The sequence below is a fragment of the Saccoglossus kowalevskii genome, chromosome 3 (genome assembly GCF_978046115.1).
Source record: "Saccoglossus kowalevskii chromosome 3, keSacKowa6.1, whole genome shotgun sequence".
NCBI classification, from domain to species: Eukaryota; Metazoa; Hemichordata; class Enteropneusta; family Harrimaniidae; genus Saccoglossus; species Saccoglossus kowalevskii.
Window position 1 is genome coordinate 27,906,959 of NC_140643.1, and position 15,199 is coordinate 27,922,157.

General features: G+C 36.4%; 1 protein-coding gene across 1 annotated transcript; it reads left to right on the forward strand.

Moving 5' to 3' along the window:
* Positions 1-366: 366 nt before the first annotated feature.
* LOC100378163 (heat shock 70 kDa protein 14-like) lies at positions 367-14,798 on the forward strand. Its single transcript, XM_085496549.1, has 14 exons — positions 367-467; positions 1,649-1,729; positions 2,029-2,111; positions 3,009-3,163; positions 6,190-6,280; positions 6,946-7,050; positions 7,290-7,451; positions 8,671-8,826; positions 8,970-9,072; positions 9,641-9,769; positions 10,398-10,481; positions 11,780-11,944; positions 13,813-13,883; positions 14,621-14,798. Exons 1-14 carry the CDS (start codon positions 408-410, stop codon positions 14,700-14,702), a joined length of 1,527 nt encoding a protein of 508 aa, XP_085352675.1. The 5' UTR covers positions 367-407; the 3' UTR covers positions 14,703-14,798.
* Positions 14,799-15,199: the final 401 nt, after the last annotated feature.

Genomic DNA, 15,199 nt, shown 5'->3' on the forward strand with positions numbered 1-15,199 from the left:
GTTACACGGGAGCTATATCCGCTTATAATAAAATATATGTCAAATGTTTACTATATAGTTTACGCCTTTTGCGATAACAGGTCACATGTTGACATTTCTGATTTCTGGCGAGATTTTGAGTGAATTGACGCAGAGGGACAAAGATATAATACAACTAGAAGATGGAAAGATGATTGAGGTATGTAACGATCACGTATATTGTGTTCTTCTAGAAAACAGAATGTGACCGTTGTGTAAACATGCAGGTGACAATGAAACTCGTATTCTGATTGCGTCCACTAAAAGATGTACGGATACTACTTTCTATCACGGTCCCTAAAATACCCTATTTGATTAGACATCAGACAAGCGCCACCATTCCCAATTGCGCCCTCATCGGGCAGTAAACGTCATTCTACATTCTCAACATGGCGGCCTCCATCGGAATCAATTTTGGGTCGATTTCTTGTTGTGTTGCTGTTCACAAGGTAGGATAGTAGATTAAGATGTACATGGTTCCATTTGGACAAGAAATCTTAGCCGTGGTGTAATAAATTGTGAAAATTTCGTTGTACTGCTGAAAATATTGTCTCAATTAGAGGAGCACATGTGAAATACGAACTCATCGAGTTCTCACATTCTGTAGACGGAATGTACAATTTTACAGACATGGGTATGGGTTCGATCACCGTCCCTGTTGAGGGACGGTGGTTCGATCTACATGTCAGGGTATAGTGGAGTGTGATGTATGGGGTGCATTATGTTATGGATTAAGTTACCAAGAAAGTGGCGAAATTCCCAGGCTGTGGCTCAACTGTCAACTTTGATGAAGGTGTCATAGTCTGAGATCGTCTTTATTTAGGGCGACTGAATAACTGTCCCCCCTCCTGTGTAGTATGACCCTAGTCAAGACGAAGTGACCTCTTCGATATTCGTCAACTGGAACCTCTGTATACTAATGGAAACATAGCATACAATCTCACCATCAAACGTCAAGGTTGAGTAGATGATCTGTAAAAGTGTTGTGATTTTCACTTTAAATGTGTAATTCATTGATTATAAATTTTGTGATTCAAATGTTGTAGTCAAATTACTGCCAACCAAGCATCTATCTTTAAAAAAAAAAAGAATATAACCTCATTGACAACTGACTATCAGGCTATGTGTAATTTTTGTTCCGAATAAAACACAAATATCAAACAATTCCCTCTCCAAATACCATAGTTACATGTGATCTGTAAATAGGATGATGGATGAGAATGAAATTATTTTTTTGCTTAAACAAGATCTTTTAATCACAGCGGCCATTCGTGAATATAATCTATTATTTCTCTACATGTAACAGAACATCATAACAGCCAGATTTATGTTCACGAATCTCATAATTTTATTCACTCCAAAAACATTCTCCTTCAAAAAAGTTTGTTTTTAGTCTGTAGCATTTGTATTTCGAGAATGTTTCAAACTCTTCTAAATTGTGAAACATAATGTGTTGATTCCATTAAAAAAATATTTGCCCTGTGACTGAGCTCACTAATATTCATAATTGTAAATAAGTTCTGTTAATCAATGAAGGAAAGATATGTAAATGATATGCAAATTATTATGCAAATTAGCCTGGCGCTATGCATTTTTTCTGGGGAGAACCCAACATGTCTTTTTATTTCAGGATGGCAAGACGGTCGTTGTAGCAAATGATTTAGGAGACAGAGTTACACCTGCTGTAGTTGCATTTACAGAAAGAGAAAAAGTAAGTATGTTGCCGTGATAATGAAGAGATTATATGCGTTACCATAGGCGAGATGGAGTAGTAGAGGCTGGGGTGGAAAGTTTCCGGAAAGTTCAAACCACTTTCAGTTTAAATGAAATTGTATGAATATTTTCGTTTTGGTCTCATTTGAAAAAAATAACTCTGTAGCTGTATAAATTATTCTGGTACTTTTTGCCAAATAACAGTGGTATAGATTTAAACTTTAAATTTATCATGATGCAATTGGAATGGTTGAAGTACATGTATACAGTGTTGTTTTGATGAATTCTTTTCTCCAGAGTGTTGGTTTAGCTGCTAAGCAAGGCAAGATAAGGAATGCGTCCAACACTATAACCAATGTCAAGCGATTACTAGCTAAACGGTATGTACCCGGTAGTCGATTATAATTACCATACTTCGCTGGTCATAGGCCCAGGGACCTCATCATGTAAAATCTGGGAAAGTAAGTGATGGGCATATACCTCAGGGCAACCTCAGAAAAAATTGTAACGTTGTTTAACATTGACAATTTTCGTTCACTACGCTGGATTACAGGGGAAACGCAAACTCTAGATGCGAAGCATGATTCATTGTTTCTGCATGATTTGACATGAAACAACATCTCCTCACCTAACAGGTTGAGTTGTACATACGCATTCTCCGGAAATTGACATGGGCATGGGCATGGGCACAATAAGGAAGTGAATTACTGCGATCTTAAAATATCATGTATTAGCACTGTTTTTGCTTGAAAAAAACGACAACATAATTGTAAACTAATAGTAGCTGCTGACATAGAAAGTATAGCAAAGCAAAGTAAATAACACCAAATAAATGGCATGGTAAATACTACCAGGGGGAGTACCGGTATATCAAATTATAGTAAACATGTGCATGACTCTCATATACAGCACCTGCGTCTAGTTATACGTCACGGCACGGAACATCATTTCATAATTTAGTTTATTAAGATGACATGCTCGTGTCAAATATCACAGGTGATGTTATTGTGGAGACACTCCATCGTGTCCACTGTCATGCATGTTATCACGATTATACCATTATATCAAATTTCGCAAATAAATACATGTCATTTTTATGGCACTTGTATTAAACCTCTCAAATTTCATTTTGTTAGTGACATACCCCACTGATATTTGATGTTAATTAAATTTAACAGTATATACCATATATGTTGATCATCAAAATGCAAAGCATTTGTAAATGAAACATCACAGTACAAACAACTTTAATTGAAATTATTTTTTTACTTTAACAGTTATGAAGACCCTCATGTCAAAAGTTATGTCAAGAAGAGTTCTTGTAAAGTCATTGAGAAAGCCTGTTTTCCAGTTTTTGATGTGGAATATCAAGAGAAAAGATTACTTATTAATCCCAGGGAAGTCACCACTTTAATATTAAAGAAAATGATGGGTAAGGACAACCAGTTTTGACTTTTTTGAGCATGGCTGTCTTCCAACTTTCATGAAAACAATGAAAGTTATTCTTATGCTAATAATTTTGGGTTTTCAACTTAATTATTGGGTCCAGCTAATAATTATGGTACAATGTATTTCAAAAGTCACAATTGGTGTTATTTATAGGATTGTTAAAAACAAGCAGCCTGTCGGCTGAGATAGCTCTGCTGTTAGCAATGCACATTTCAATTAAAGAACAGAAGATATCATTAGAAAATGAACAATATGTATAGTATCAAAGCAACGGGACTTTCTGTTTTCAACAAGAATTCAAAAATATCACTTTTCACTAAAAATGACAAAAATAATCATCAAAATTAGATAATTGAAGATATCACCACAAAATTAACAAATCTGAAAGAGGTGCACATGTAGTACCTATATATGTAATATCAAAGCAATTGGACTTGCGGTTTAGGTAAAATAACAATAGACTAATGTTTGACCACTCACTGGTGGTGTTTCGTAGAGATAGAAGCTCTCCAAAAGCTGGGGACCATTCACTTTTGCAGTTTTATTTTTTATTCTTCTCTGTCCTACACATTGTCCATCCCTGTGTCTATTGTCAATCTATTTTTCTCTCTATTCATCTGTCTGTCCATCTATTTTTCCACCCATTTCTCCCTGGCCATTTGTCCACCCATTTCTCCCTGGCCATTTGTCCACCCATTTCTTCCTGGCCATTTGTCCACCCATTTCTCCCTGGCCATTTGTCCACCTATTTCTCCCTGGCCATTTGGCAACCCATTTCTCCCTGGCCATTTGTCCACCCATTTCTCCCTGGCCATTTGTTCACCCATTTCTCCCTAGCCATTTGCCCCCCCCCATTTCTCCCTGGCCATTTGTCCATCCATTTCTCCCTGGCCATTTGTCCACCCATTTCTCCCTGGCCATTTATCTACCTATTTCTTCCTGGCCATTTGTCCACCCATTTCTTTCTGGCCATTTGTCCTCCCATTTTTCCCTGGCCATTTGTCCACCCATTTCTCCCTGGCCATTTGTCCACCCATTTCTTCCTTGGCATTTGTCCACCCATTTCTCCTTAGCCATTTGTCCACCCATTTCTCCCTGGCCATTTGTCCACCTATTTCTCCCTGGCCATTTGGCAACCCATTTCTCCCTGGCCATTTGTCCACCCATTTCTCCCTGGCCATTTATCCATCTATTTCTCCCTGGCCATTTGTCCATCCATTTCTCCCTGGCCATTTGTCCACCCATTTCTCCCTGGCCATTTATCTACCTATTTCTTCTTGGCCATTTGTCCACCCATTTCTTTCTGGCCATTTGTCCTCCCATTTTTCCCTGGCCATTTGTCCACCCATTTCTCCCTGGCCATTTGTCCACCCATTTCTTCCTTGGCATTTGTCCACCCATTTCTCCTTAGCCATTTGTCCACCCATTTCTCCCGGGCCATTTGTCCACCCAATTCTCCCTGGCCATTTTTCCACCCATTTCTCGCTGGCCATTTGTCCACCCATTTCTCCCTGGCCATTTGTTCACCCATTTCTCCCTAGCCATTTGCCCCCCCCCCCCCATTTCTCCCTGGCCATTTGTCCCCCCATTTCTCCCTGGCCATTTGTCCACCCATTTCTCCCTGGCCATTTGTCCACCCATTTCTCCCTGGCCATTTGTCCACCCATTTCTCCCTGGTCATTTGTCCACCCATTTCTTCCTGGCCATTTGTCCTCCCATTTCTCCCTGGCCATTTGTCCACCCATTTTTCCCTGGCCATTTGTCCACTCATTTCTCCCTGGCCATTTGTCCACCCATTTCTCCCTGGCCATTTGGCAACCCATTTCTCCCTGGCCATTTTGTCCACCCATTTCTCCCTGGCCATTTGTCCACCCATTTCTCCCTGGGCATTTGTCCACCCATTTCTCCCTGGCCATTTGTCCACCCATTTTTCCCTGGCCATGTGTCCACCCATTTCTCCCTGGGCATTTGTCCACACATTTCTCCCTGGCCATTTGTCCACCCATTTCTTTGTACTTTGACACTATTTACATCTTAGTATAAAACTATGCATATTAATTACAGGTAATTTACTGACAAGTGAAGTCTTTTATTGTTAGTCCTCGTTTGGACGCAGTCCGAAAATGGGGACTTGTGTTTTGACCTCTGTGCGTTTGTGTGTCTGTGCATCTGTGTGTTCGTTCGTGCGTGCGTGCGTCCGGACCTGTATCTTAGAAATGCCTGGACCAATCACAATCAAACTTCACACATACATCCTACATGATATTATACATATGCATGTAAATTTGTTTCACAATCTGATTCAAGATGGCCGAATGGCTAAAAATCATCAAAATCAAGCATTTTTCGTCTGTTTACAGATGAATTATGTTCAAAATTGGTATATACGTTAGACATTATAGGACCTTGATGCACATCATTTTGTTTTTCAGATAAGATTAAAAATGGCTGACTGGCGGCCATTTTGTTTTAATGAATGTGGTTCTAGTGCCATATCTCTGACTTGCTTAGACTGATTATGTTCAAATTTTAAATATTCATTATAAATCTTGTCATAGATATACAGATATATTGGTTTGACGATCCTATTCAAAATGGCCATTTTTGTGCTAAAACAATTATCAAATATCAAGCATTTATGAATGGATTTTGTTCAAACTTGGTACATACATTAGACATTATGGGTTCCTGATGCAGGTCATTTTATTTTTCAGATCGGATTTAAAATGGCCGACTGGTGGCCATTTTGTATTAATGAATGCAGCTCTAGTGCCATATCTCTGACATGCTTTGACTGATTAATTATTTTCAAATTTTGTATATTCATTATACATGTATTCCAAATGACTGATTTTGTTTTAATTAATGCTGTCCCAGAGCAATATATCTCAATCATCATAATCATATTTCTGACATGTTTATGTTCCAGCTGTATTACTATAAAAAAACTATATATCTTAAATTCAATAACTAATGGGAACTGTGCCATGCATGGCTTGTTTATTTCAGATATTGCTAAAGTACATGGTGGAAGTGCTGCTCATGATGCTGTTATTTCTGTACCATTAGATTTCTCTCCTGACCAGTGTAAACAACTCAGGTATTGAGTCTTGATATCTAAATTAAATTTCAATTTTGAAATTATTAAAATGCATAGAAATAATCCTGAATGTTTTTGGTGCACATTTGGAACACTAAATTGATTGATTTTAGCGCAAAAACCAAATCCCAAATTTTACTCAGTTGTACATAGCTTAACTTGTACAAAATGAAATATAAACATTGTTTAGCAGAAACAGTAATACTTTGGATGAAGTAAAATATGACACTTTCTAAAGTTTATGCCAAAGTGTTATTACTCTTTTGATGAGTAGATATTAGTCAAATAAAATAATGTAAACAGAATATAGCAAAACCAACTAGAGAGGATGTGATATATATCAAAATAAATTGAAATGAGCAACTCAAATGAATCCATTGCCGTAACTGACAAATCAAAAGCATCCATTGCAGTAACTAACTAACTAATCAAAACAATCCATTGCAGTAACTGACCAATCAAAACAGTCAATTGCAGTAACTAACCAATCAAAAGCATCCATTGCAGTAACTGACCAATCAAAATAGTCCATTGCAGTAATTGACCAATCAAAACAATCAATTGCAGTAACTGAGATCGAACAATCTGAGATCACCAGTCTTATCACTGTCATGGTGAAAATATGTCATCAGTATTTCTCATACAGTTTTGTTTTTGTATTCCAGTAATGCTGCCAAAGAAGCTGGTTTTACTGTGTTGCAACTGATCAGTGAACCAACAGCTGCTGTGTTAGCTTATAACATTGGACAGGAGACGCCCACTGATAACAGGTAAGACTAGCAATAGATCAGTGAACCAACAGCTGCTGTGTTAGCTTATAAAATTGGACAGGAGATGCCCACTGATAACAGGTAAGACTAGCAACAGATCAGTGAACCAACAGTTGTAGTGTTACCTTATAACATACATGTATGAAAGGAGTCGTATATGAATCATGAAAGACATATTATGTCAGACTTCTCATATTGTATTTGACATGAGCATTGTAGCTGTATTAATTTCATTACAGTACTGTGTTGGTGTTTCGTCTCGGCGGAACGTGTCTGGATATATCTATTATATCTGTCAATAGTGGGATATACAGAGTACTAGCAAATACCACAGACACATCACTCGGTGGTGAACAACTTACTGATCAGCTTGTAGAATACTGTGCTGCTGATTTTCAAAGGTAAGTAATGAGCAGGGATTTCATACTTATAATTTCACTCTTGTAAAATCACTTGTCTGTATCAACATTTTGGTCCTTTTAGTTTACTGATGCAGGTCAGTTTTTTTTTTTGTGATTTAATTCAAAAATAACCGACTGGCTTGTTGTTTTTATTTTCATTTGTCCTTAATCATTTCTTGTCCATACATTGACAGATTTCGTTTCATTCGCAATAGACCATTTGTGGTATTTTTGTCAGAATATGTAATAATTATCAGTTATTTTGTCGTCTTTGTTCCGAGTTCATTGTTATAAAAAAAACTAAAATAATTCTCCAGATATACATTTGATATAGCATTGAATGTTTGCGAGTAAATGTTCGACTTATAGTACATCGAACTCCTGGAAATGTGATGTCGCTTTACGCAAAATTGTGCAAATGACAACTGTTGATGTTGCACATCATGTAAAACTTCCTAAACTTTGAACAAGCCTGCAGCGTAACAGATCATGTTATAAAACAAAATATTACATGCACTTTTTACAAGATGTCAGGTATTTAGCTTATAAGTGGTCAGAGATTGTCAATAGGTTGTTCTGTATTTTTTCGCAATATTTAGCCTGTCTATAGCCAGTGAAAACGAGTGTCTAAAATTCAAAAAAAAAAGTTACAGAAAAATTGCAAAATACTACACCTAAATTTTAGCTGGAAAAGTGATGGCATTTAAAGTATTTATATCTGATATTTTTGGATTGCATACAAATGTTTGAAAATTTTCTTTATCTCTGGTTCAAAAACAATTAATATACATGACAATTTTGTTTTTGTTTTGATCAAATATGTCCAACTGGCAGTCATTTTGGAATATGAATTAGGCCAAAATTCTAATTCTTGGAAGTGTCCACAACTGGTTTTCTCTGGTTTGATTTTAATCAAATTCGATATGCTGACAATACATATTAGGCTGCAGGTGCACATTGTTATGTATTTGAGATCTGATTCAAAATGACCATCTGACAGCCAAATGTTTTTTTGTTTCAATGGATCAAAGTTACTGACTCAAACCTTCACTTTAAAGCTTGATGACTTTATGCAATTTAAATATTTCATTAAACTTCTTGCTGAGGATGTCTTTTCCAATGACTTGTGTAATATCATGAACTGTTGTGAAATTTTGCGAAAAACGTTACGTTTCGAAATTTTTTATTTCACACCAATATATTTTGTTATTGGTTACAGGAATTGGAAGTGTGATATGCGTGAAAACAAGAGATCAATGGCTAAGTTACACAGCGCATGTGAATCTTGTAAACATGTATTGTCAACAATGAACAGTTCCACAGTATTTGTAGAATCACTTTATGATGGGCTTGATTTGAATTGTAATGTGTCTAGGTAAGCATCAATAATACCTTGGTTACCATGACGTCTTATCACATGTATATAATATGTACATACCCACAGTGTGAATAACATTTACTATGATCCTTAGATTTTATTTTACGGTGACCCAGCTAAAATTTGTTTTTCTTCTTCAGAGCCAGACTAGAGTCTCTGTTTTCTAGTATATTACCAGCATGTTTACAGCCATTACAAAAAGTTCTTGATGATGCACGTCTTGATAAAGCTGATATCGATAAGGTACTAGTAATATTCCTTTCTTGTCAGAGTGACTTGTGTTCATTGATTTTCCTTGGTAACCAAGATGACTTCCCAATCATTGTAGATTTACCTCCAGTATGGATTAAATTGTGATTTTATTTGTACCCTGCATTGTGTACAATTTTTATTTCAAAAAAATGATTGTTTTTGTGTTTTCATGAGGTGAATGATCATAAAAAAAAAATAAAGCTGAAACATATTTCCGCAGTTGTGCAGTGGCAAACTGACTTGAACTCTAGAATGTATATATCACACATAGAACAATCATGATTTTGGTTATGAATATTAACTGATATTTGTCTATATCCTTGTACCTCAACACACTGAGTATTTCAGCTGAGTGCAGACTAGTTCAGATTACATTTTAATCTGTGTTTTTTTTCTCTGTCTGACATGAAACAGGAACTTGGGATATGGGTTTATGTTTGTATATGCATGTATGTGACCGTCTCAACATGTCACTATACATTTTGTTAAAAGTTAATATACCAAGTACCTATTAGTGTGTGGACAGTGCAATGAGATAGTTTAATAAAATATTTCACAGGTCATAGTGTCAGGTGGGTCCACAAGAATTCCCAAGTTACAAAAGCTTGTACGAGATTACTTCCCAGATGCTGAACTATTGAACACTATAGCCCCAGATGAGGTGGTTGCCATGGGAGCAGCCGTGCAGGTCAGTCTCATCACTTTCTAACTTCGTATTGATAATTGCATGCCCTGAACATTTTTTTTGTGCTAAGACAGTACAGTGAGAATAACACATTTTTCTTCTAAGACTTTTTTTCACAAAATTTAGAGAAGAGAGGAGAACAAGTTTATCAGTAAAATTCGACAATCTTTTTTTTTAACTCATCATTCCTTTTTTGGAATTCACATTTCCAAATAAGGTAGGATGCAACTGTCTACCATCTTGGAAATGTGTCACATCATCATTTCTTATTTGGAATTTACATTTCCAAATAAGGTAGGATGCAACTGTCTACCATCTTGGAAATGTGTCACATCATCATTCCTTATTTGGAATTCACATTTCCAAATAAGGTAGGATGCAACTGTCTACCATCTTGGAAATGTGTCACATCATCATTTCTTATTTGGAATTTACATAAGTTGCCAATATCCTGGGTCATACTGGAAAATTATAGCATGCTGTGATTTATGAACATAAACTTATATTATATAGAATTAGATTATTCAACAATGGTATTCAAAACAATTATGCATGTATACTAGTGTTGTTGATGGTCTGCCATTGAAACCAGTAACTTGATATATTTGATTATATGTTACTTTGCTGACAGGCTGGTTTGTTATGCACTGTGGATGAAGATGATATAGAAGAGAATGGTATGGTTGAATGCTGCTCTAAAAATATTATGATCAAGGTATGAATTGCTTACAAACTGAGGTATATGTGTATATATGGTCATGCTTGTCCTATATTTAAACGCTGTGTTCTGAGGCCCCTAATTGACAACAATATACCGGTACACTCGCATTTTGGCACCAAAAATTGATGTTCTGATCTGAAAATAGGTTTTTTTTTCTTGATGTGCATGTACGTTTAGTTTTTGAATCAATGACATTTTACAATTTCTCTGATACTTTTGATTGATTTTGTTTAATTTTTTTTTTTTTTGAATCATAAAATGCCTCAACTTGGAGCATAATGGGTTAGCTATTATAACCATATTAAAGATACACTAGCTGTAACGACCTAGTTGTTTGTATTGCAAACGTGTTCTACATGAATAGCAATTATTTCTGTTCTATTAGCTGAAACTAGTTCAATTATTTGGTACCGGGCCCTTCTGTATGCTTTATAAGCTCGCTAAAAGCACTGAATCAACATCGTGAAGTGTTTATTGTACGTACCCTAACCTCCGTTTGTTAAACCATCATACGTCATTACTGATTGTTTGCGCATGCGCAATTCCGAGTACTTCGTTGTGTCGTCACCGGAAGCGCTGTCCCAGCACAAACCTGTGTCATATGACGCCTTACTAAACGATTTTGGCTAAAATTCCGCTCCGCCGCCTCTTTACAACAGTGTTTATACGCGGAACTTGATATTGCTTTTTACAATTTGGGTTGCCTTTGAATCACATATTTTAGTGAAATATTGTTCGAAAGTAGTTGCGTTATTTCCGGTTTCAACTAGTTCGAAAATAGAACGTCCTTGAGCGCGATAAAATGACGCGTAGAACTCCATCTGAACCAGCGTAAACTTATTGCAATTTGTGCGATTTGGGCCCAGTTTGTTCTTACAAGCTTTCTAAGTTTCATTTATCATTATTTAGTAAACAGGTCTCTGAAACGATTTAATATATCCGTAAAATACGTGGCAATCGACAATTGACTTCGAAACGTTCGAAATTTCGAACAAACTCCCAGCACATCTAGCGCGATATGCGTCAGATCGGTGTAGAAGACGCCGAACTGCAGCGTCAATGCAGTCAGACCACCTAGAAATATGGCGTTGAGTTCGATCGTGAGCATTTTCTCCGCATTCGTATCCGCACAGAGATCGATGTAAATTTTATTATAACAGGAGATAAGCAATTTCAAAGATAAATGCAACAAGTTTTCAACCCAAAATAGTTATTTAGAACGCCGTTAGAGACGTTTTCATTACAGCTACTGGGCCTTTAAAACAGTAGTTCTTCTATTTTATATTCTTTAGATATTAGATGACGATAGAGTTGAAAAACTACTAACAGTTATACCAGTAAATACACCAATTCCAGTCAGACGTCAACATGTATTACAAGTTGGTAAAGACCAGTGTTCAGCCTGTATACAAATATATGAGGGTGTCAGCGTAGAAGATGCTAAATTACTGGCTAAAGTGAGTATAAAATTTACCAACTATGAGTTCATTTCTTTTCTATATGCTTTATATGTATTCATTCACCGTATCTACAGAATGTGTACTCCCCCCACAGTTGGTAACTTGAAAACTTGATCACAGATTATTTTGATTGTCAATATTACAGTTGACATTAGTAAACATTATAGTTGACATCAGAGTTAGCATTACCGTCAATATTTCAGTTGACATTACAGTCAACATTGCAGTTGGCATACAACTGACATTAAAGTTGGTGTACAGTAGGCCTCAGTCAACATTATAGTGGGCATACAATTGACATTGCAGTTGGTATGTAGTTGGCCTCAGTACAAAGTCACAAATCCGCAATCGAAAAATCTCCCTACTTTTATTTAGTGAACATGTATGTTTGGGAGACTGTTTTAATTTATGCAAGCCATGGTTAAATAGAGCATAATGCACAGTTATGGTGCTCCAAATAAAGCCCCAGAATATGAATACAAGTTCAATTCGTAAACAAATAAAGGGAAGGGCATTTAAATTTTAGGGAAAGTTTGGTGTAATATTGATAGCATGAAGATATTATATACATATTTTATTTTGGCAGTGGTTAAATAAAAAAAATTGTACAACCTACAATTTTTGCAGGCTATTGTTTGCGACATGTTTTCGTTTTCTGCAACATAGACATGGCCGAGTATCAGGTTCAGGAGCTGGAAACAGGCTAAAATGTATGCTACCGGCGGCGAAAATTGTCCCGTTGAAGCATTTCAAAATGTATTTGTCCAAATTGCAAAATGCGTTGTTTCAGTGGCCCTGTGTAAATGTAACAGATACTGACAGTCTAGTATTCGTGAAAATAAATTGGAATCTATGATGAAAGAGATTTTGACAGCAGCAAATTGGTTGACAATTCATACACATCAACTGCGTGCACTGTGTTCGGCAGGAGTTGAAACCAGACGCATTTATGTATTTTACGGCACTTAAAAACAAAGTCACCAATAATCAGAGTCAATGAATATCCAGTATCCTGTCTTGCAGTTTTTGGTATAAAAACAAATCCTCTGATAGAGAAGTGACCGTAGCGATCGAAGCGGGTGTTTCCGACCACGTCATCCTTACCCCAGAAAACATCGGCATAGTAGCGTCTGGACCAACTCCCGCAGAATCTGGCACCGCTTCTAAAACCCACAATCAAAATACACATGCAGCATCTGCTTTGTTCCATAACTGCACTTTTAGTGGACCAATTAATGTCAGCATAACAAACACAAAATAGAAAATCCGACAACGATATTAAGTCCACAGCACATATTTTCAAAAATGACGCACAGTGCTCGCTGCCGGTAATTTCTGCTGATGATAATTTATTCACAGCTATTCATATGTAAATTTAGCGTTCAGCTTGTTCAGTTTATTCCATTTCTAATTATTTGCTAGTTTCTTGCATTGTAGAAATAAACTTCCTTTGATCGTGATGATATCTAAACTTGCTATTCTGTGCACTTCTGTGTACTGAGCGCGATTGTGTGATAAGAGATTAAATACTGGTTCCAGGGCCCATTTCATCTGATCACCGTGTCGACCAGCCGATGTTCATTACACGTCGTTCGAAAACGACTCTTTCTTATTTTGTAAAAAGGCAGAGAGTGTCGAAAATGCTACAGAAATGAAGTTGGTATAATATAATAGCAATAAACCACCGCCGGAGTCGGGTATACCGATATCAATATCTTGTGGTATACCCGCCTCCGGCAGTGGATTATTTCAGTTGGCAGTCACTATTCATCTCATCATTATGAGAGGCACCCCCCCCCCCAGTAGTGCCTATCTAAGCATGTAACTCGTCGTATAGTAAATGTTTACATCTGTTTGCATTGCAGGTAGTACTACACAATTTACCAGTGGATTCAGAAGATGGCAAATCAGTTACAACTATTTTACATTTTAGGAGGTATGACATAACACACACACACACACCTCAGGGCCCCTAACCCTGAATATCAAAGTCTAAGATATGAATCTATGTATTGCTGTATGTTGGCTGTGCACGAGTTATTGGATATCTCAATGTGTTGCTGCACATTTGAATGTTCCATGTGGATGTCTGAGGTTATGTTCTGAGAGAATACTTTTATGTTTTGTGGATATATGTAATATATTTGATGGCTTGAATTTAACAAAAAAAATTGCAAACATTTTCAACTTGTCAAAAAGATGACAATAAATTTTGTTGGCTTCCCAATTAATTTTCATTTTTAGAGTGTACTTCACGTCTTAACCATCAGTTCATCACAAATTCACAAAATAGTATTATTTTTAGTCTGCACTTTCCTTCAGAAGATTGGGACAAAAAATAGCTAAACTTAGTGAGTAAAAACTGAAAATTTTTCTGTTGGCTTCAAAATTGGGATTCATTTCCAGAAATAATGAAAAATATAAGGAAGGATAAAGGGCTGAAAAATTTAGGAACAAAATCTTGTGGTGCAAAGGTTAAAGGTTATGGCATTAACTGGTTGGTCAGTCAAGAAAAGTTTGCAGCATACATTTTGCATGTCATTTACATGTAATGATGGTTGAAAACTGCATTTACTTGCTGAAATCTTCATTTTTCTCAGCAAGCGGGTTTTTTGAAATAAACCATCACGATATGCATGAATAACATCTTCTTCTCTATTGTCATTTTTACAGGGAAGGTTCCTTACACGTTACATGTTGTGAAAAGACTTCTGGAATTACCCAAGATGTTACAATAGAAGTCTCTGAATCATAACATCAATTTTTTTTTAATCTTGTAGAGTAGACATTTGATATGCAAAAAGTATATACTTAAACAGTATTAAAGTCAAATAAATTATGCTGTACAAAATATGAATCGACAATAACTCAATTAACCCATTGCCATGCCGACATATTATGTATTAAACTTGGCTGTGGTAGTGGTTCTCATATCTAATCAGAATTTCAGTTGAAGACGTGGAATAATTCTGTGGTTTACTATCCTGTTACTAATGACAGTTATAGAAACTGTTTTGAAGGGAGGGGGGGTTGCTGTAATGTCATGAGCCATTGAAAATGTGTGGGGTGAGGGTGTACTATTTTTGACTTCCGTGTGCGAAGTGCTTCTGTGTGTCTGTTCTACTGATATCTTGCCAACTAATTATCAGATTTTAATGAAACCAGGTACATAGATTTTCTGGGATAATGCTCAGACATGATTAGTTTTTGATTGAAATCCGTGCATAATAATTGTCTAATTTGCATATATCG

Coding starts and splice junctions, on each gene's coding strand:
- LOC100378163 (XM_085496549.1), top strand. CDS start 408: ATGGCGGCCTCCATCGGAATCAATTTTGGGTCGATTTCTTGTTGTGTT. Junction 11,945..13,812: donor ATGCTAAATTACTGGCTAAA/GTGAGTATAAAA, acceptor TTTGCATTGCAG/GTAGTACTACACAATTTACC. Junction 13,884..14,620: donor ACTATTTTACATTTTAGGAG/GTATGACATAAC, acceptor TCATTTTTACAG/GGAAGGTTCCTTACACGTTA.